General features: G+C 39.7%; 1 protein-coding gene across 2 annotated transcripts in view; it reads right to left on the bottom strand.

The window, feature by feature from the left end:
- Kiaa0232 (KIAA0232 ortholog) overlaps positions 1–21,065 on the bottom strand; it is a 62,672-nt gene that overhangs the window by 28,499 nt on the left and 13,108 nt on the right. For both annotated transcript variants that reach the window (XM_085691973.2, XM_085691975.2), the window contains exons 2-3: positions 11,455–11,951; positions 802–936 (exon numbers count right to left, since the gene is read on the bottom strand). In XM_085691973.2, coding sequence (XP_085548099.1) covers positions 802–936; positions 11,455–11,685 — 366 coding nt within the window. In that variant the 5' untranslated portion in view covers positions 11,686–11,951. The remainder of the gene's footprint in view (positions 1–801; positions 937–11,454; positions 11,952–21,065) is intronic.

Here is a 21,065-nt window from a genome sequence, read left to right as displayed (position 1 = left end):
TAATAAACTTTAAAAAAAAAGGAAAGATGATCACTTTAAAGCAAATTTAGTGTAGACTGTATGTGACATAAAAAGCTTAAAAATAAGCTAATTTTCTAGAAAAAAACAAAAAACAAAAAAGATTTGAATCTTAAATATTATACTCAAGGCATAAGAAATATTAGCCTACTTCTAGGAATATATGCACGCATACAACATAAGGCACCATATGCACAGTATTCCAATCAGCACAGCAGAAAATCAAAAGTGAACTACCTACCAGTGACCACTATGCTGTTGGAATATCATTTGATGAAATACATTTAAAAATAACAACAGGATTTTTTTTTCTTTTTTAAAGGCACAGGGTTGGGATATAGTTCAGTAGTAGAGCTCTCACTGAGCACACTCAAGGACCTGAGTTTAAAACAATGTGTGTATTCATTAATTAGAGAGCTACATGCAAAATATATTTTATAAAACAAAATGTAAGGCCATACATGGTGGTTATGCCTTTAATCCCAGGATTCATAAAGCAGAAAAAGGCAGATCTCTGTGAGTTTAAGGTCAGCCTAGACTACATACTGAGTTCTAGACCAACCAGGGCTACACAGTAGGACCCTATCTCAAAGCAAACAAACAAAAAACAGAAACAAAATGAACAAAATAAAATCTCAAGACATGGAAAAGTTTATAAAGTAAAAATGTCTACCTCTCAATAATGAGATAAGTAGTTTATTTCTAGGTTGTTTTTGTTATTGCTGTTGTATAAACTTCTAAGAGTAACCCACTCCCCCTAAGAATTAGAAAACATAAACTTACTTCATCAGAAGCAGAGCGTAGACACTGGACAGCAGCCTGCTTTTTCATCTCCTCTAGCGTTAGATCTGAGCACTTCTTCTTACTCCTTCCCCATTTTTTATAAGCTCCTTTCTCCCAGCCCAAGATGTCATTCTCCTGCAATGAGATAGCACCAGGTTAGATGACTTAAGGAGCCCTGCACACAATTGGTTACACATACATTTCCTACCAATACTCAAAATGAGCATTAGAACCCAGCACTCACTGGAGTCTGCTTAGATTATTCATCTTCTCAAGAACCTACCTGTAGTGGTAAGATATGCCAACAGGCAAACAAATCAACTCATGCTTGAGTGTAAACAGAAATTTAACTGAAATCCAATATAAACTCTATACTATACACTAAATGTTTCCCATAGTTTCTGCTATAGTTTCAGTGAGTATTCAGGCTATGGTAAGGTTTTATGGCTTATCAGTTAAATGCTTAAATCTTCATTTTTCTACCTTACTGTCTAAAGAACACCCAACAGATACAAAGCAGCTTACAGGGATTGCCAGCTTATCTTCCCTGGCTTATGTACACCAGTATAAAAATCTAAACACAATTTCAAAAGCAAGAAGGTGGGAAGAAGTTGTATTGTCACTCAGTAAAAACAAGAAAAAAAAAATGAGTGTGCTTCAGTTAGTCTTCCCATGTGCTTTTAAAGAGCACTTATGAAGTCACAGTAGGATCTGTATAACTTTATATCTGACCATTACCCACTTTACAAATTCTTTGGCTATATCATAACCCAATATAAGTTTACTTAATTCTTTCCCTAAAGCAGAAACTTATAGAATTATTTTCTATCACTTTGCTAGTTTGTTTTGCTTGCAAAGCCTTTCATTTGATAAAGTGATTAAAACAGTAGAAAGACAAGATGTGAAAAGACTTAAGAGGGCAGATAATGACTGAACAAAGGAAGTTACTATTTAGATGGGCACTAGTCTTGGGAAATAGAGAAAAGCAAATGAAGGACATGGGATATTGAAGGAAGAAAACCACAACTATAAATTTCAACCATTTTTTTTTAAAGAGCAAAATGCAAACCATCAACCATCAGCCCAATTTTTACTTTGATCCAAAACACAAAAGTATGAGTGGAAGCAGATGACCCCTTTGTGCCTCTCATACTCAGAATCTGCAATAGCCATCTGCTGGACAGATTTTTAGAACTCATTTTTTTGGAGGGGGGTGAATGATGTTATTTCCATTTTCCAAGGAAATAATGCTGTTGGTCAAATGAGAATGATCAGTGTTTCCATTTATTGACTGTGTTTAACTAGATTACATCTGAGACCCAACACTTCTTATCTATGACATCTTCTACAGACAAATTGTGTTCTGTAACAAGAACAAAGGTCAAAGCCTTAACAAGTTGACTCAAAGCTTCTTTAAGAAAGAGAAAATTCTCTAAGCTTCTATGGTTCACAGTATATTTAAAAAAAAAAAGTGAGGCTGGAAAGATGACTCAGTGGTTAACAGCACTGGTTGTTCTTTGGAGGACCTTGGTTAAATTCCCAGAACCCACATGGCAGCTCGCAACTCTGTAACTCCCAGTTCCAAGGGATCCACTACTTTCCTCTGGCCTCTGCGAACACCAGGCATGTACTGGTACACAGACATAACATGAAGGAAAACATCCATTCACATAAAATAAAAAGTTAGGACAAAAAGAGCATGCAGGAGGGTCACTTGTAAATTACTGAAAACGATGAAGCTTAGTTCTACCCGGGCTGAGGTGAGGTCTTAATGAGCATCCAGACCCTGAAATCTATTACAGCTCAGCCGAGGTGACATGTACTCAGCAGTCTGTACAAACTGCAAACTCACAAGAACATGTGGTCTTTATGAAGTACAATTTGACAGCAAATGTTAAACATCGTAAGCATGTTCTTTTGATCTCATAAGTCTACAGGGAATTCCTGAGGAAATGATCACTAATGTAAAGATTTAGCAAATCTACGTTGACTATATTGTTGTCAATAATGGCAAACAAGGAGATGATGTGGGATTCCCCTCTGTATGCTGTGAATATGTTTTATTATCATTGGTTAATAAAGAAGCTGCTTTGGCCTATGGCAGGGCAGAATATAGCAAGGCAGGAAATTCAAGCACAGACAGAGGAGGAAAGAAGGCAGAGTTAGAGAGATGCCAAGTAGCTGCTGAAAGAGAAAGAGGTAACAAACCAAGATCCTAATGGTAAAATATAAAAAAATAGAAATGGATTAATTTAAGATGTAAGAGTTAGTTAGCAATACACCTAAGCCATTGGCTAAGCAGTGTCATATGTGATTATTTGCATCAGGGTGGTTGGAAAACAAAGGTACAGTCTCCATTTACAAGGAGAGACAAACTAAATGCCACATAGGAGAACATGGATAAATAAGTCATGGTCATACAGACATAGGACAGGACAGCTACTAAAGGAATCTGAAGTGAACTGGCATGGAATGCTATGGTAATATAGTAGTTAACTACAGTATGATCTTATTTTAGTCTCTCTCTCTCTCTCTCTCTCTCTCTCTCTCTCTCTCTCTCTCTCTCTCCCCCCCCACACACACACACACACCTGAGAAGAAATGCGATGAATACAATCCCAAGAAACAAAGTAAGATTTTTATCATTTATACTGTCTTTAAGAGTCATACTCAAAGATCAAAAGAAGCATTACACTCAAAGCTTGAAAGTTGACAGAATTAAGAGGAAGCCTATGGATCTCCACCTGAACCTGGTACCTGGCAACAGCCTCAGGTTTCCTGTTTGGCAGGTCTTTGTGTGTACCTAGACAAAGAGTCACCCTCTTACCAGCAGGTTTTCCCTTTGGCATTAGGCTGTAACACAGAACACAACATAAACTCCAATTGTTGGGAGATGTGCAGTCTAGCAGGAAGAAGTGAGCCAACCATTCTGGAATGGCAATCACTAAGGAAATACTGAAGATGAATGTTCTCTTCTTGGTCTGGGAGATAAACAAAGGCTTCCAAGAAGAAATGGTCACTAATGCACTTACACACTGACTAGAAATCTGGCCAGTTGAGGGGGCAAATTATTCAGAAGAAACAGTGGGCTTCACAAGGCATAGAAAATATGTTCTGTAGAGAGTCTGACTGAAAATAGTTGAAGGTCAAAAGAATATATAATTTAAGGAAATAGTACAGAAAAAATTTTCCACGATTTTTACTGGTAAAAATTTAAATCTAATTAAGTAACAAGTCTGTGCAAGATATCTGTACTAGTGAGAATGGGCTTTGTAGGCTGGGCCACAGCTGCAGGGCTCTAGCACAGAAGTCCTAGATTCCATCTCTCCACCAAATATGACCAATTCTTTGGGAGCAGGGTAATATTTGACTGATTAGAGTTCAAAGTTAGCATTTCTTACTCATGAAAACCAATTAAGTCAAGCCAGGCACAGTCATGAAGGGTTATGGTCCCAGATACTCAAAGACTGAGGCAGGAGGATGACTTGAACCCAGGAGTACTAAGTAAAATAATAAGACCACTACAAAAAAAAATCACAAATATTCAGTTGTTAAAGTGAGGCTTTTTTTTCCTTTACAGAAAAACCCAAATCTGGCAAGAAACACGTAAGATATGCCATCTTAGATGCCAAGTATCATGGCACGTAACTAATCTCAGTACTTAGGAAGCTGAGGCAGAAGGTTCATGAACTTCAGGTCAGCTTGGACTATAGTGAGACTGTCTCAGAAACAAAAGTAGCACCAGTGAGATGGTTCATCAGGTAAAAAAAACTTGCTGCTAAACCTGACAGCCTGAGTTAAATACCTGGGACCACATGTGGAACGAGAACCAACTTCTGTAAATTGTTCTCTGGTTTCCACACATGTATTGTGGCAGGCTTGGCTCCAAACACACACACACACACAAATAAATAAATAAATAAATGAACTAAGTACATACCCACCTACACACATAAAGATCTAAGTACATACTCACACACATCACCTTTTAAGATCAGGTGTTAACACTGATATAATTCACATTGTAAAACTTGTGTTTAATTTTGGTGCTAGGAATAGAACCCAGGCCCTGCACATACTACCCTTTATGGGCGCCACCACCGCCCAGCTAATATTTTATTAAAATCACTGAACTAATCATCAGACTTTTAAAACAGTATAACATAAAAAGACCTAAAATACTCTTACTTTATACTGAATATAAATGTCCCCCACTGTTGAGTTAATGCTGAGCTGGCCTGAGGGGAAGTCACCCAGCTGCACGTCCAGAAGTAGGGCTGACCCTTGCTTAGTTTGATTCCAAGCTTTGATGGCACTGGGGTTTCTCCTCTGCTTCTCTGGCTGCCTCCTCCTTTCAACTCGGTTTTGACCTAGGTCCTCATAGGGGTAGGTTGATGACACTGGGCATCATGTTCTCACACACCATGCAGAACCGTGAAGTGCTCATTTCTGGCTGTTCTCATGCCTCTCTTGAGCAGATCCTTGAAGGTGAGCCCTGCAACTTTGCTTTCAGCCACCTAGGGCCTGAAGTGGGTAGTAGTGTGTGTGCTGGGGGAGAAGGGGAACACGGTCTCATTCAGACTCACTGGGCTTCTGTTCTTTAGGAGGTTGTTAACAAGATGTGGGAGGCAGGGATGGATGCTTAGCAGCAGACAGCAGTGACACCAGCTGTATTTTAGAATACCATGTTCTTTTTCTTCCTTCAGGTCCCAATCTCATTTTGATAGAAGACAGCAGGAGGAAGTCAATCAAAGCCCTAACCTTATGTCACCTCACCAGTCTATCTAGAAAAGCAGCTGCTAAAAAAATAAGATGGTTACCTGGGGAGTTCTGTCTCATCTGCTTTTGGAACTTGATAATTATGTTCTGCCTTCCAGATTAGGGCTTTGAAAAAAACATACCTGATCTTATTCAGTGTTAACCAGTTGACTTTTAATGGCGCACGGTTGACAAAAAGATAGTAAGTATGCAACCATGAGCTTTCTGTTGCAGTGACAAGTAAACACACACACACACACACACACACACACACACACACACACACACACCCCTGAGAAAAATCCTGAAAGAAGGAAAGATTATTTTGGCTCATAGTTTGAGACATTTCAGTTCATAGTGGGCTGGTTTCATTGGTTTTTGGTTGTTGTTTTTAAAGACAGGGTTTCCTCTGTGTGGCCCTGGCTGTCCTAGAACTTGCTCTGTAAACCAGGCTGGCCTCAAACTCAGATCTACCTGAGTGCCGGGATTAAAGGCATGCACCACCACCACGTAGCAGGTATCATTGTTTTCACACTACGTGGCAAGGTAGAGAATACAATAAAAGAGTATAGCAATGGGAAGCATCTTACATACTAGCATCTGAGAAGCAGGGTAGAAAGAAGAGTAAAGGCAATGGGGAAGCAGCACGGACAAGATATACCCTTGAAAAGTACATCCCATTGACCCCCATTCTTGAAATAGGTTCTGCTTCTTCATACCTTTGCCCCACTTCAGGCCCTAGGTGGCTGAAAGCAAAGTTGCAGGGCTCACCTTCAAGGATCTGCTCAAGAGAGGCATGAGAACAGCCAGAAATGAGCACTTCACGGTTCTGCATGGTGTGTGAGAACATGATGCCCAGTGTCATCAACCTACCCCTATGAGGACCTAGGTCAAAACCGAGTTGAAAGGAGGAGGCAGCCAGAGAAGCAGAGGAGAAACCCCAGTGCCATCAAAGCTTGGAATCAAACTAAGCAAGGGTCAGCCCTACTTCTGGACGTGCAGCTGGGTGACTTCCCCTCAAGCTAGTTCAGGTTAAACTTCTAGGCATTTATGAATGGAAACTATGGCAGAAGCTAAGATGTGATGTCTAATAATCCACTAACTCTCATCCCATTGTTTAGAAGAACTAATACCTGCTGCTAGAAGAAACAGGAAACTCCAAACAAACATGAATTTTCAACTAACTAGACCCACTTCTAGCGCCTACGTCTTTCCCCAGCAGTGGTTGTCTCCTCTGTGGCCCCTTAACTTCAGTAGCCCAAAGTTTGCATCCCCACTACCATGTAGGTTTCTTGTCTCTATGATTACACTGCAAATCCACAGCACAGCAGGTTCTTCCGCATCTTCTGCTTGCTCTCAGTTCCCAGCTCCATCCTTTACTCACAACATTCCCCAGCTCACCCATGGGTCCCTGGTGTCCCTGTCCCAAAACTCTGCCCAAATAGTGTTTTGTTGTTCTGCAAACTGTTAGATGCCTTTTAGGGACTCATCCTTGGTTGTTTCTGTGCCCAATACTGTGTTAGGCATGTATTATGCTATAACATTTAAGTAAAAAGTAGAAACTGAATCTTCAAAATGCAATATTTATCATCAAGACTTCTTTGTTCCACAAAAATATTTTTAAACACATGCAAAAAAATGTAAACAGGTTGGAGAAATATTCAGTGAGATTAAAAGTCATTACTGCTCTTCCAGGGGACATGAGTTCTATTCCTAGCACCCACATCAAGTGACTCACAACCACATATAATTCCAATTCCAAAGGCTGTCTCTAACCTCTCCAGGCATCCATACTCACGATGCAAACACACACATATACAAACAATTAATTGAAAACAATTTTTTAAAAAAAATGTAAACAAAGGAGCTACAAAAGTGGTTTAGTTGGTTGAGTGCTTGCCTAGCATGTAGGAAATCCTGAGTTCAATTACTAGCATAACACAAACTAGGCATGGTGGTACCTAGCACTTGTAAGGTAGAAACAGGAGAACCAGAAGTTCAAGGTCATTCTTGGTTACAAAGTGAGCTCAAGGTCAGCCTAGGTTACATAAGTATGTGTCTTAAAAAGAAAAAAATAAGTCCTTCTGGTGTCCTGGGCAGAATATGGACCCAAGTTCATGCTATCAGCATTAGTACTGAAGCTTCTCTGACTTGCACATTCCTCACATACATGTCTCCGGTTGTAAACATTTTCCATTAACACTACATGCTCCTGCAAAGTAATTCTACACCTAATGGATAGTTTTGATTTTTTAAAATAATTTATTTAAATTTATTTATGTGCACTGATGTGAAGGTATCAGATCTCCTGGAACTATAGTTACAGACAGTTGTCAGCTGCCATGTGGGTGCTAGGAATTGAACCCAGGTCCTCTGGAAGAGCAGCAAGTGCTCTTAACTGCTGAGCTATCTCTCCAGTTCCAGAGGTGGTTTTAATTTTAAACAAACATTTGTTTCTGCCACCTTCACAGGGGGTTGACAACTGAAGGATAGGGGTTAAGAGCACTTAATGCTCTTGAAGAAGATCCCAGTTTGGATCCCATCATCTACATTGAGTGGCTCACAAACTGCTGTATTTCTTTCTCAAAGGGCACCTGCCCAAACATGCCCATAAATATATACACATAAATAAAACATAATGAAAATAGATCTAACAAAAAATAATCATTTTTTATTTGACCTTCCTCCCCACAAGTCAAGGTATCCTCTGCCTTACCTTATTCTTATCCTCTACCTAAGTAGAGAAGTATTTTTGGTGACCAGGAAGATGCTTAATGGATAAAGCAGTTGCTGTACAACTGTAAGGACCAGAACTTATATTACCACACCTATGTAAAAAGTTGGCCAAGCATGGCAGCCAGCTATAATCTTAGCACTTGGGAGGCAGAGACAGAGAATCCCAGAGGTAAGCTCACGAGATGAACTGGAATTGGCATAACCCAGGTCCAATAATCCTGTCACAATAAATGAAGTGGGGGAGTAGTTGAGGAAGGGAATCTGATATCACACACCTCTGTCTGTACTCACACACAATTGAATATGCACACATACACAATGCCCCCCCCCAAAAAATAGTATTTTAGGACTGCCTATTTGCATATAGATCCTCCTCATAACTCTAGATATAGTGTGCTTTCCCCAGCTTTTATTTGTTGTGTAAGCAATAAACCAGAACCTGGGAAGAGGATCAAATTTGGGTGGTGACTCAGTTTCTCTGATCTCTGACTCCAACTTGTTGCAATGAATAAGAACCCAAAGAAGGGTTCAGAATCATGTGTATGTACACTCTCCTTTGACTCCATCTACATGTTACCCTGTACATCCCACAGCACTTGTTACATAAATACCTTGCCTTAGGAAATGTATTGCTTCTGATAAAATCTTCTAGACTGAGAATTCTAACAACTAAGAAATGAGAAGTTAAAGTCTTACCAAAAACAACCCATTCCCTATGAACTGAAGTAGCTATGAGAAACTTCCTCATTTCTGGAATGATCATTCCATGTTTGAAGAGAGAACATCTTACTTGCCTCTCAAGAATCTATGTTACATTTTCTAGAAAGACGGTGATAAATTAAAAGGCGGATCCTAAAATAACACATCAGATAATTATAAGCTTTTCTTTTTTGCTATTGTTGTTAGTTAGTTAGTTTGTTTGTTTTTTGAGACAGGATTTATCTGTGTAACAGTTCAGGCTGTTCTGTAACTTGCTTTGTAGACCAGGCTGGCCTCGAACTCACAAAAATCTGTCTGTCTTTGCCTCCCCAGTGCTGGGACTGAAGGTGTATGTCACCGCCGCCACCACCACCACCACCCAGTGATAAGGTTTCCAATCTCTTCAAAACCTTAACGAGAGCTGGATATGCTGGCATATGTATTCCCAATACCTAGAAGACTGAGGCAAGAATATCAGTTCAGATTCAAGGATAGTCTGGGATAGCAAAGTAAAACAAAAGATAAACAAACAAAAAACACAAGACAAAACTTTATTTGACCTAGTTCCTAGCCAGGGCAGCAAGTAACCTAAAAGCCAGAAAAGTACAGATGTATCCCAGCCCAAGGATGCCAACAGCAGCTACGAGAAAACAGGCTCTGGGCAAGTGACGCATGAAAATATTAGGAACCTCAGAGAAAGTCTCTGTATTATTTACTGGGCTCTAGGGCTTTTTTTGGTGGGGGTGGAGGGAGTTGGAAGGGCAAAGCCAGTTTCTTATCAATAAAAATTTATTTCTGCTATCAATCTTAGAAACAATGATTTAAAACAAAATTACTCACAAAATACCACTTTCTTTGGACTAATAATTTTTAAAAACTACAAGAGTATATGTAAAGTTTGCACACAGGGTTAGCTAGAGCCCACTTTTGTGCTTGGGAAAACCATCTCTCTAGAGGAGACTGGCAGCAGTTCTTGGAGAGTAAGTTATTTATTTTTTAGAATCAACATTTGACTGGTTTCTGACTTTAAACTCAACACATCCATCAATTAAAATGTTCGATGACAGACTTAAAAGTGACACACAGTGATGGTTGGTAAAGTTATGGCTTAACAGGATTTTTAAGGGTACTGATTTGTTTTGTGCACTGTGATTAATATCATTTTTAATGTTTCCTTAAAAAATTTTATTGTTTTTATTGCGCTACACATCTTTCTCCACTTCCCTCCTTCCCTCCTACCCTCTCCCATGACCCCCATGCTCCCAATTTACTCAGGAGATTTGTCTTTTTCACCTTCCTATGCAGATCCTCTTTCAGATAAATACAGTATTTACCTTGGAACAGAAGGAAATAGAATAGACATGTGACTAACTTTCCTAACAATAGAAACTAACATTTAGGACAGTGGTGTGCAAAGGTGGCAGGTCATCAATGTATTCCCAGTGCAGATGTGTCACAAGTCCATGTCAGAAAGTAAGCAGCAAGGAGAAAGTCTATGAGGTTAACAACTGGACCAGACAGTGATATTCTACTACAATCTTGTTATTGACAGGAATTTTGAAATTGAAAATTCCTCATACTACACAATGATTACTTCTGACTTGGAGTACTGGAAGTCTTAAGAATGTACACCTCTGGGGCTAGAGAGATGGCTCAGTAGTAAAGAGCACTCTCTTGACTCTTGCGAAGAAGCCAGGTTTGGTTCCCAGTATCCACATGGTGGCTTACAACTGAGGATCAAAGTTTTTGACCTCCATAGGCACCAGGCATGCACATGGTGCACATATATCCAAACAAGCAAAACACTCACACACATAAAACAATTTTTTTTTAAATCCTTAAGAACGTACAAATACAGGGTTGGTAAGATGATTCAGCAGGTAAAGGTGCCTGCTGTTAAACCTGATAACCTGAATTCAATGCCTGGAACCTACAAGGTAGAAAGAGAATCAACTCCTATAAGAAATCATCTGATCTCCAAACAAATGCTTTGACAATGTGCCCTTCTACTTCAAAAATAAATAAAGAATATACAAATACCAAGTTAGTCCTGATTCCCAAGAGGCAGGCCTAAAGGCACACCTGTGAGGGATTGTCTGGATTAAGGCATCTCTGAGAATGTGAGAGGGATTCTCAGGTGGATGTGGGAAGACCGTCTTCATTATGATTGGCACATTCCCTGAGCAGAGTACCCTGGACCATACAGAATGGAGAGGGCAAGCTGAGCACTAGCATGCATGCATTCACTGTTACTCTGTTCCTAACAGGATATAATGAGACCAGTTCTCTCTTGCTCCTGCAACTGTGACTGCCTTGCTATTATGAACCATAATCTGAATTTCTGAACCAAATAAACTTTCTCCCTTAAGTTAAACTTCTGTTGGGGTATTTAATCACAAAAATAGAATATAACTAGACACAGCCATCAAATGACATAAAGCACTTAACACACATCAATACCTGTTCCTGAAGGTCGTAGTCATAGCTGTCATGCAGCAGAAGACTGAGGATATACCGCGAATAAATCATGGCATCAATGCCACATTTCTCGAGCTCTTGTCCCAGCCAGGTTTGCACTGGGCCCAATGCATGAAGCAGAGACATGTCAGAAACAGACACGGGGCCTGGATAAGAACGTGAGGTGCTTTCAGATGGCAAACCATCCACAACAACTGTACAGACAGGGCGCATGAACTTAGGTTGCTGACATCCTTAAAACAAAAAGCATTTTCTACAGCGGATGTTCTGTTGGTATCCGGAGAGAATTTCACTCCAGCAGAAAGGAGAGGAGTTGGACATGGAGGACAGGCAGTGACCGCGCAGCAGTCAGCTCTCTACAATACAATTTCCCTCTTCAGGCATGACCAGTGAGTCAATACCATGATAACGACACAAATGGAGATGCAATTTTCAACTTTCATTTCACATTGAGGCCAAATGTCAGTCTCTGGCAGAACCTACAGAAACAAACAAACAAACAAAAAAAATTGTGAGTCACATGTAGACACAAAGTTGTGAGATGACTTTTATCTTGCTATATTTATTATTTATTTATTTAGTTTTTTCTTGACAGGGTTTTTCTGTGTAGCCCAGGCTGTTGTGAAACTCACTCTGTAGACCAGGCTGGCCTCCAACTCAGAGACTCACCTGCCTCTGCCTCCTGAGTGCTGAGATTAAAGGTGGGCACCACCACTGCTCAGTGAGGATGATTTTTAAAAGAAGGTGTTCCTCCTTTTAAAAATGTAACTGGTAACTTGTAACATTTTTCCTGTGGAGTAATTTCAAACTAAGTGTAGTTTAAACTAATTTTAAACTATGTGTAGCATTTTAAACTAAGTGACACTGTAAATTTAAAAATTTGATATCATCTGGAATGAGAATAAAGGTGATTGATCTCTGCTTGTGTGCAATGACAATAATGATCATTTTCTATCTCAAGAGACTGGACTGGTAAAATGTTTATAGAAAAAAATCTTTAAATTTAAGTTCACAAGTCATTGTTATGTATTTAATATGGCCACTCCTAACTGGACTTCTTCCTTTAATACTATCCCCCAAACACACTTTCAATATGTCTAGTGATGGGTTTATTTGTTCATCTTTTAGGGTTGGGTTTTTTTTTAATGCAGAGTCTAACTATGTAGCCCGCTAGAAAATAAAAACGAGGGAAGCAACACTGATCAGCTTGTGAATTTCAGCCCCCAAGCATGACTCAGAGCAGCATCTTCAGTGAAAGGTAGATAGACATTCCTTACAAAGACCTACTCCTCAGTTTCCCAGGTCTCAATAAAATTTACACAATTCAATATACAGAAAACAATTCTAAATCCACTGTACAATTAAGTCATTCAACTAATATGTGTTAATAATTGCTTTGCTACTTTCAAAATCCTCACCAAAAAAAAAACTTCAAAAGTCCTTTATTAAACTATGAAAGATAATTAAGTTAAAACAAAGATTTTTCTGCATTTTTCAATCACCTGATATTTTCCAGCTGTCTCTCAAAATTACAACATTTTCCACAGTTTGGTTCCCAGGCAAGATTTCTGACAGATACCAATAAAAACATTCAGTCCTAGCACACTTAAAACAAACTGACAAGTTATTTAGTGAAAAAACAGCCAAGACTTAAAGGGACTTGAAACAGCTGAAGGAATCCAGACAGCCTAACTCAGAGGGCATTAGAGAAAGGTCTGCACAACAAAGAAACATCAGAGCTGGGTGTGCATTAGTAAGGAACTATCCAAGGCCAGCGCGGGGAGCACAAAGGTCCTTGTGCTCGCAGATAAGCATTAGGGAAACACACACAGGTTGTCTTTTCAAAAGGAAAAATGTACAACTTGTTTGCTGCCCAGAAGATAGATGGGAAGGAAGGTGGCTAATAGTCCAGGTCAGTGGTTCTCAACTTTCCTAAGGCTGCGACCCCCCACCACAATTATTTCATTGCTACATCATAACTGTAATTTTGCTACCATTATGAATCGTAATATCTAATATGTGACCCCTGTGAAAGGGTCCTTTGATACCACCCACCTCTCCTGGTCTCGGTAACCCTTGTGCTATCTGTAGGGCCAGGACATACCTGATTCCCCCAAGCTCCCAGAACCAGGACCAAAGATGGCTAATGAGCTAAATGATCTCTATGCTATCTGTATGACTGAAACCACACCAGATCCTCCCCTAGGCCCTTAAGACAACACATGTAGCCTATATCTCTAGAACTATCTTCATGGAATAAGCAACAGTACTTGGAGAAGAATTTTGATGTAATTATGTCTCCTTATGCACATGGGATTGTGTTACACCAGGAAACATTTTACCAAATTGTGCTGTACTTAACTATACCTACAATAAACTGTCGGGGTCAGACTCTAGATGTTTGAACCAAGCTACCAAGTCATGCTGAATGGTATTTCCTTCTTGCCTCACACAGATAGTTACTCTGTCAGCTCTGGTGGTAACAGAGGCCCCCATGTAACATGAGGGCTGGCTTGTTGGCGTTTCTGTCCCTCCTGGTACCCCAACAGCCGGCAAGCAACAAAGAAAATCACACACAAGACTCCATAAGATTATAAACTGATTGGCTCATTAGGTCAGGCTACTTATTAGCTCTTATAACTTTTGTTACCCCATTATCCTTATCTATGTTAGCACATGGCTCCATACCTTTCTCAGCTGGGCAAGTTACATGCTGCCTCTTCAGTGGTCTGCACAGGAATGGCAGAGGAACTTCTCTGCTTCCCAGAATTCTGTTCTCATTGCATCACCTCTACTTCCTGTCTGGTTTTCCCGCCTATACTGCCTGCCTGGCCAATCAGCGTTTTATTAAAATATGATTTACAGAATACAGACAATTCTCCCGCATCACCCCCACAGCACAGGATGAAACCCTGTGAAGGATGAATCAGTACCTGATCTTCCAACAGCAGCAAGCAGTACCTCCAGCCAGGTCAGGAAACTCACAACTCTTGGGAAGAATTACCCATTGTCTAAATACTGGTCTGGTCCTGCCTAACAAATCTTCTGTTGATTCTTTTTTGGGGGTGGTGATGGTGGTGATAGCGATGTCTTGAAACAGGATCTCGTGTAGATCAGGATAGCCTGGTCTTGAGCTGATGTTCCAGCCTCCATCTCCTAACCTGGCACCAGCAACCATGACTATCCCCAACCAAATCTTACAAGACCCCAAAGAACCAAACTGTTTCCAGTTAAATTTACTGTGGTGTCAGAACAAAGCCCAAGAATATTTATAGGAATTCAAAAACACCAGGCCTAAGGAAAATTTACAATGTCTGACAACTATTCAAAACAGGAGACAAAAATGAGAAGAAAAATAGGTTCACTTAAATAGACTAAAACTTACATGCACGTACACATACACACCCTATGTTTTGAAATAATTAAATTTCAAAATTGATAGAAATTAAATGAGCAAGACATCCAAACAACTCCAAGTGCATGAAACATGAAGAAAATGGCTCAGCACAATAATTCCAACCTGTAACCAATAGAAAAATCCTAAAGTGGTCAGAGTAAAGCAGAAACACTGGGTTCAAATGTAAGGACAGCGTCCTGTTTTGGTTGGAAACCGTGTAAGTGAGCAGATAATGGGGCAAGACTTAGAACACCAAAGCACCCATCACCCTAGCACTCCACAGTTACAAAGCTACCTTTCAAAACCAAGGTGAAATAGACTTTTTCAAACATGTGAAAACTGAAGGAACTTATTCCTGACAAATATGCCCTACAGGAAATATGCAAAGTTCTTTAGGCTGAAGGAAATTTATTCCAGAACAAAATGTGGATCCATTTAAAAAAACAAAACACACAATGCCAGTTACAGCTGTTTCATTAAATACCTTTAGGGACTAGCGAGATGATTAAGCAGGTAAAGGCACTTGCACCCAAGCCAGCAAGACCTAAATTCCATCCCTGAAACTCACATGGTAAATGAAGAAAATTGACTCCTGCAAGTTGTCTCTGATTTCCACATGCATGCTGTGGCACACATGCATATGCATACACTCATGCACACACAAATAAACTTGCATTAAAAGTTTTTTGGATTTTTCTTAAAAAATTAAATATCTTGGGGGTTGTAGAAATGGCTCAGTGGTTAAGATCATTTGACTGCTCTTCCAGAGGTCCTGAGTTCAATTTCTAGCAACCACATGGTGGCTCACAACCACCTGTAATGAGGTCAGATTCCTTCTTCTGGTGTGCATGAAGACAGAATATTCATACATTTTATTTATATATATATATTACATGAAAAAATAAATCTTTAGAAAATTAAATATCTTGCTGAGCATGGTGGCACACACTTTTAATCCCAGCACTTGGGAGGCAGAGGCAGGTGGATCTGCCTGGTCTACAAAGAAAGTTCCAGGACAGCTAGGGCTGTTACATAGAGAAACCCTGTCTTGAAAAAGTCCTCCTGCTTGCATTGCATGGTAAACACTTTATTAACTAAGTCACCTTCCTAGTCCACAGCATCTTTATGGCATGATAATACAGATAACATCTGAACTGTTCCTAGACTCTTCTGCATTCCAGTGCAGCCATTCACAGAGTGGCAAGGAGGGACAGCTCTAAGAACCTGGCTACTGTGGCAGTCAGTACACTTGCTTTGGGAGAGTGCTACTAGCATTAGAACATTTCTTTCAGCTCCTTTACCCTATATGCTTTCTGTAAGTTTTACAAAAGAACTTTTTAAATAGGAACACACAATTTGAACACCTGAAAGCTTAGCATCTCTTCACATCATGTGCTAAACACAGCATGCAAATGTTTCGCCTCCTTCCCAGCAGCACTGTCAAGCCACACCATTCTAGAGCACCACTGCACAATCCAGGTTAAAATCAGTTTCTTGAGCTGAGTAGGGCAGAATATGTTAGAATTGTAATATCCTAGAAGCTGGGCAGGAGAATCTAGAGTTTAAGGCCAGACTGGGCTGAAACAGTCAAAAACAACAAAAAGGCAGTCTTTCTGTCACACTAGCCACACTTCAAGTGCTCAAATACTTCATACATCTGATGATTACTGTGAGAATATGGAACATTCACGTTGACCACAAGTTCTACGGGACACCGTCTTTGACTCACTCCTGCAAATGACCATCGCTAAGCTAAAGACTTGTTAACCTTTGTAACAGTTACAAATCCCTCTCCCATGAAGACAGGGTAGAAATCATGCTTTATCGGACTTAATTCCAACAGTCAAATTAAATTACAGCTCAATGTACTTGTGGATGGTTCAATGACAAGGTCAAACTCTATGGGACAGCAAGAACAAATGAAGCTTATTTACAATCTAGAAAAAGTCAGATGTCCAGGGTAACCTAGAAAAAGGGTTCAGTTGAAAATAGGTACACAATGCTGTAGAGGGACAACCCCCTAAATTTTAACGTCTTAACTCAAAAGGGCTGCGACTCCCTCATGCCACATGTTTCATCTAGGATGGCAGGGACGCTCAGGGCCAGCACCACCCAGTGTGATTCACCTGGGACACAGGTAACAAAATAGTTACCATTTGGAACCCAACTAATATAGGGACTAAAGAAATCAAGTATGTCCCAAAGTATGCTTTGATGCTCTGAAAGCTGCTTCTTGGATGAGAACTGCTCACAGTTAGTCAGTTAAAGCAAACCCCCTGGCCTCATTTTAACAGGAACAGGTGACACCAGTCACAATGACTTCAAGGGACAAAATAAGAGGATATTAGTAGAAAATATTTAACATTGTTAAAAATTATCACCCTAGGGGTTACAGAGATGGTTCAGAGGTTAAGAGCACTGGTTGTTCTTCTAGAGGAACCAGGACTCAATTCCCAGCACCCACATGGCAGCTTCCAACTGTCTGTAACTCCAGTTTCAGGAGATCCTACACCCTCACACAGGCAAACACCAGTCAATGCTCATAAAAATGAAAAAAAAATTATTTTAAAAATCATCACTCTAGTTAGATAGGGAAAGTTTTAGTAGCACAAATGAATTAAAACTACAAAAGTGATTCATAAGAGAGAAAAAGTAATTATTGTTAGAAAGGTTTCAAACAGTATGAGTACTGTTGAAATGCTAGTGCCATCAGCAGTGGGAGTCTAGCCTCCTGTCTCCATTACTCCTCCAGGTCATCATCTCCGCCAGCACAGGCAGTCACCATCTTTAGCACACTGAGCCATGACATCCTTTTAGACTACTTCCGGCTTCTAGGGTAGGTTTCGTCACAAACAAGGCTGCAAGGCTTCCAGTAAAAACTGTGACACACTCCATGTCCTACTTAGCAGAATGCTTAGGCCTTAGCAGGTAATCAAAACTGTACTGCACTAATGATTTCCTAAGTCCAAACACAGGAGAATAAACTCCGAGAGAGAGGCTTGGGAAATAACAGTGTAGGAGCACTGTGAGGAAAACAACCGTGAGTTTACTGGTGTGGGTATAAGGCTTTCACCCAGGATTCTAACTCACCTTTTTCCACCTGACATGTAATACAGGCTACCTACCACCAGGCCCTGTGCACGGTACTGCCAACACAAAGACAACAACCCAAAGGTTTTATCCCTCAGTATTTTCCAAACTCTTCTAGTAGGCTTTAGCTTCACTCCTCAGTATGCCACCTTCCACTTCCCCGTGAATCCTGCAGCCACTCTCTTCTATCTCATAGGATGTTTCTGCCCCAGTCTAACTGTTTTAACTAGTCCTTCCTCATTATAAAGAGCATGCTTTTTGTTAACATACCTGGTGCTAAAAGGTCTTTATTACTTGCAGGTTTATTCCCATAATTATTTAACTTGGGTATCTATAGGACTTTTTCACAAAGACTAGATGGATAGATTAATGGATGAATGGAGAGATGGCTCAGCAGGTAACAGCACTTGCCACCAAGCCTTATGATGACTTGAGTTCAATTCCCAGGACTTACATAGTGGAAGGAAAGAATTGACTTTCTCAAGCTGTCCTCCCACCTCCAAATACATGCCTACACAAACATAAACACACATATAAATAAATGTTTGAAATATAAATAAATGGAAAATGAGAAGGAGAAGAAAAGAAGAAGAAACAGAAGAGAACAAAGGCAAGGATATCTGAAATCCTAAGATTCTGGCTTTCATAAACTACTTTTTTTGGGGGGGGGGAAATCTGGAAATTCTATGCAGTGCCTGCCCAGCAAGCATGAATTGCACAACATGAAATAGTTACACACTTGTAAACAAGCCTTACTAGCTATCCCCAACTCCAGCACACTCTGCCCAACAAACATGAAGTGTGCCCATATATGAAGCAGTTACATACTTTTAAATTACTTTTAAATAAGCCTTGCTTGCTATTCCTGACCTTGGCACACGATTTGAAGTAGACACTTCTCATTCTCTTTAGGAAGGGCCCAGCCTCCAAAGCCTATGTATAACCGAAAGAAGAACCATGAAGAATATACAACCCAAACTAAAACTAGCAATGAAATCAGCAAAGAAGGGCTAAAAGCTGATTCAATCAACTTGCTTCCTGTATGTATCTAAAAAAAAAAAAAACGAAATACAAATGGACAGTTCTCTATACCTAGTTTTCTGCTCTATTCTATGTGTTAAGTCTTAGGAAATGAAAAAAAGCTTATTTTTAAGAAATACAACAACAACAAAAAACTAGTGTGGGACCACATTCTTTTTTATGACAACAGGAAAAGCTGAATAAAGATTAAGCAACTCCATTCTTACTAGTCAGTAGCAGAAACAAAATGATAATCTATACTAGGAAGCATAGCCTCCCCACTAGCAATTAAAATTCTTTTCATACCACAGGACTATTCTTAGATTACTACCTGATACTAACTTAGTAAATATTTTTATAAAATAGAAATGCTCAGCCCTAGATGGAAAACTATTATCAATTTTCTCCTCCCTCAGGCTCTGAGACTGACACGGTCAGAACGTAAGAGCTGGATGAGATGCGCTATGGTAGGACACAGACACTGCACCCAGGAACTACTGTAGCTGTAGTTTCCTGCATAAGAACAAGCCATCACAATCAGTGAACATTCCAACAAGTAGCACTAATTGGATTCAGTGGGGATACAAAAATAAATAAAAGGAGAAGTGCCAGAGGCTATGGGAGTACACAGCAGGTGATAATGCTGATGGGAGCCCCACTTGTAAAGACAGTAGGGTCACTGTAAATGACTGGTGGTGGGGCTGCATTAGAGAAGAAGGGAGGGGATGGACTGTCTTAGGAGGTGTCTGGGAAGAGGAGAAAGGGAATTGAAGTGGATATAATCAAAACGCATTGTACATATGTATGAAATTGTCAAAGAACAAATAAAAGGATTGTTTTGGTTTTGTTTTGAGATAGGGTTTCACTATGAGACATAGCTGGCCTGGAACTCACCACATAGACCAGGCTGACCTCAAACTCACAGAGATCTGCCTGACTCTACAAGACTGGGATTAAAGGCAAGTATAACCATACCCAGCAGAAAGCTGTACATTAAAAAGAAGAGGAAAAAAGACAGTAGTTTAGCAGCAGAGCATGTGCTGGTAGGCATGAGCCTGGGTTAGACCACCATCAACAAAAAAAGAGAGAGAGAGAGAGAAAGAAAAGAAAGAAAGAACAAAGATAAAGACAAAAGAAGAACCAAGTTTTAATGAGTCTACTATAGGTGAAAGCAGTAAATTCTATGAAGTGCTGATTAGATTTCCATCAAAGCAGAACAATCGAGAGCTAGGTTATATGTGTGATAAGTCAATAAAGGGAAGAGTTTCCCATCCAATCTGGACCAATTCTCTATCACCCCTGCAACTGTCAAACATGCCCAGATGTGAAAGCTTTGATGGGTGTCTACTAATGTCTCTGGTTTGAAAAGTTACGTACAGAAGAAAACCTTATACATCTTCTCACTTTACAATAACCAGGGCAGATGTTCACTTAGATGTGTTAGATCGAGTACTTCAGTGGGGCTACAAAAGTAGTTTATTTGCCTTTAAAAAAAAAAAAAAAAGCTCCTTTTCCCTACCAGGGATGAACTTCATATTCCACAGTTTACAAAATTGAAAACTTAAGAGATGTGAACCAAAGGGAATGGGAAATATATACATACACAAATGAAATAGACAAACTGCACCTATGCAAAAATACACAGCCAGAAAACAAAAGTTCAAGGCAAAAACAAATGGAATGGAATCCTAAAGGATTTCTTGGAAAAATAATTAAAGAAAATGAAATTAGGGCAGATGAGATAGCTTAGCAAATAAAGGTGTTTGCTGACGCCTGGCTACCTAAGTTCAATACTGGAAACCATATAAAGGTAGAAGGAGAGAATCAACTCCACAAAACTGTCCTCTGACCCTCATACACACATACATACACACACACACACACACACACACACACACACACCAAGGCAAGGCAATGCACCCACACATATATCATTGCACACAAAAAAATGATAATAAAATTCTTTAATTTTAAAAATCATGAAATTGTTGAAAAATAAACAACTAAATTTATAAAATTAAAACTTCACTCTAAAATATACATTTAAAATTTCTAATCTGGGAATAGAAGCACAGCTACTTAATCC

Source organism: Myodes glareolus, chromosome 8 (assembly GCF_982192425.1).
Source record: "Myodes glareolus chromosome 8, mMyoGla1.1, whole genome shotgun sequence".
NCBI classification, from domain to species: Eukaryota; Metazoa; Chordata; class Mammalia; order Rodentia; family Cricetidae; genus Myodes; species Myodes glareolus.
Note: the sequence above shows the minus strand (reverse complement) of the source record. Positions and strands in the feature narration are given on the sequence as shown.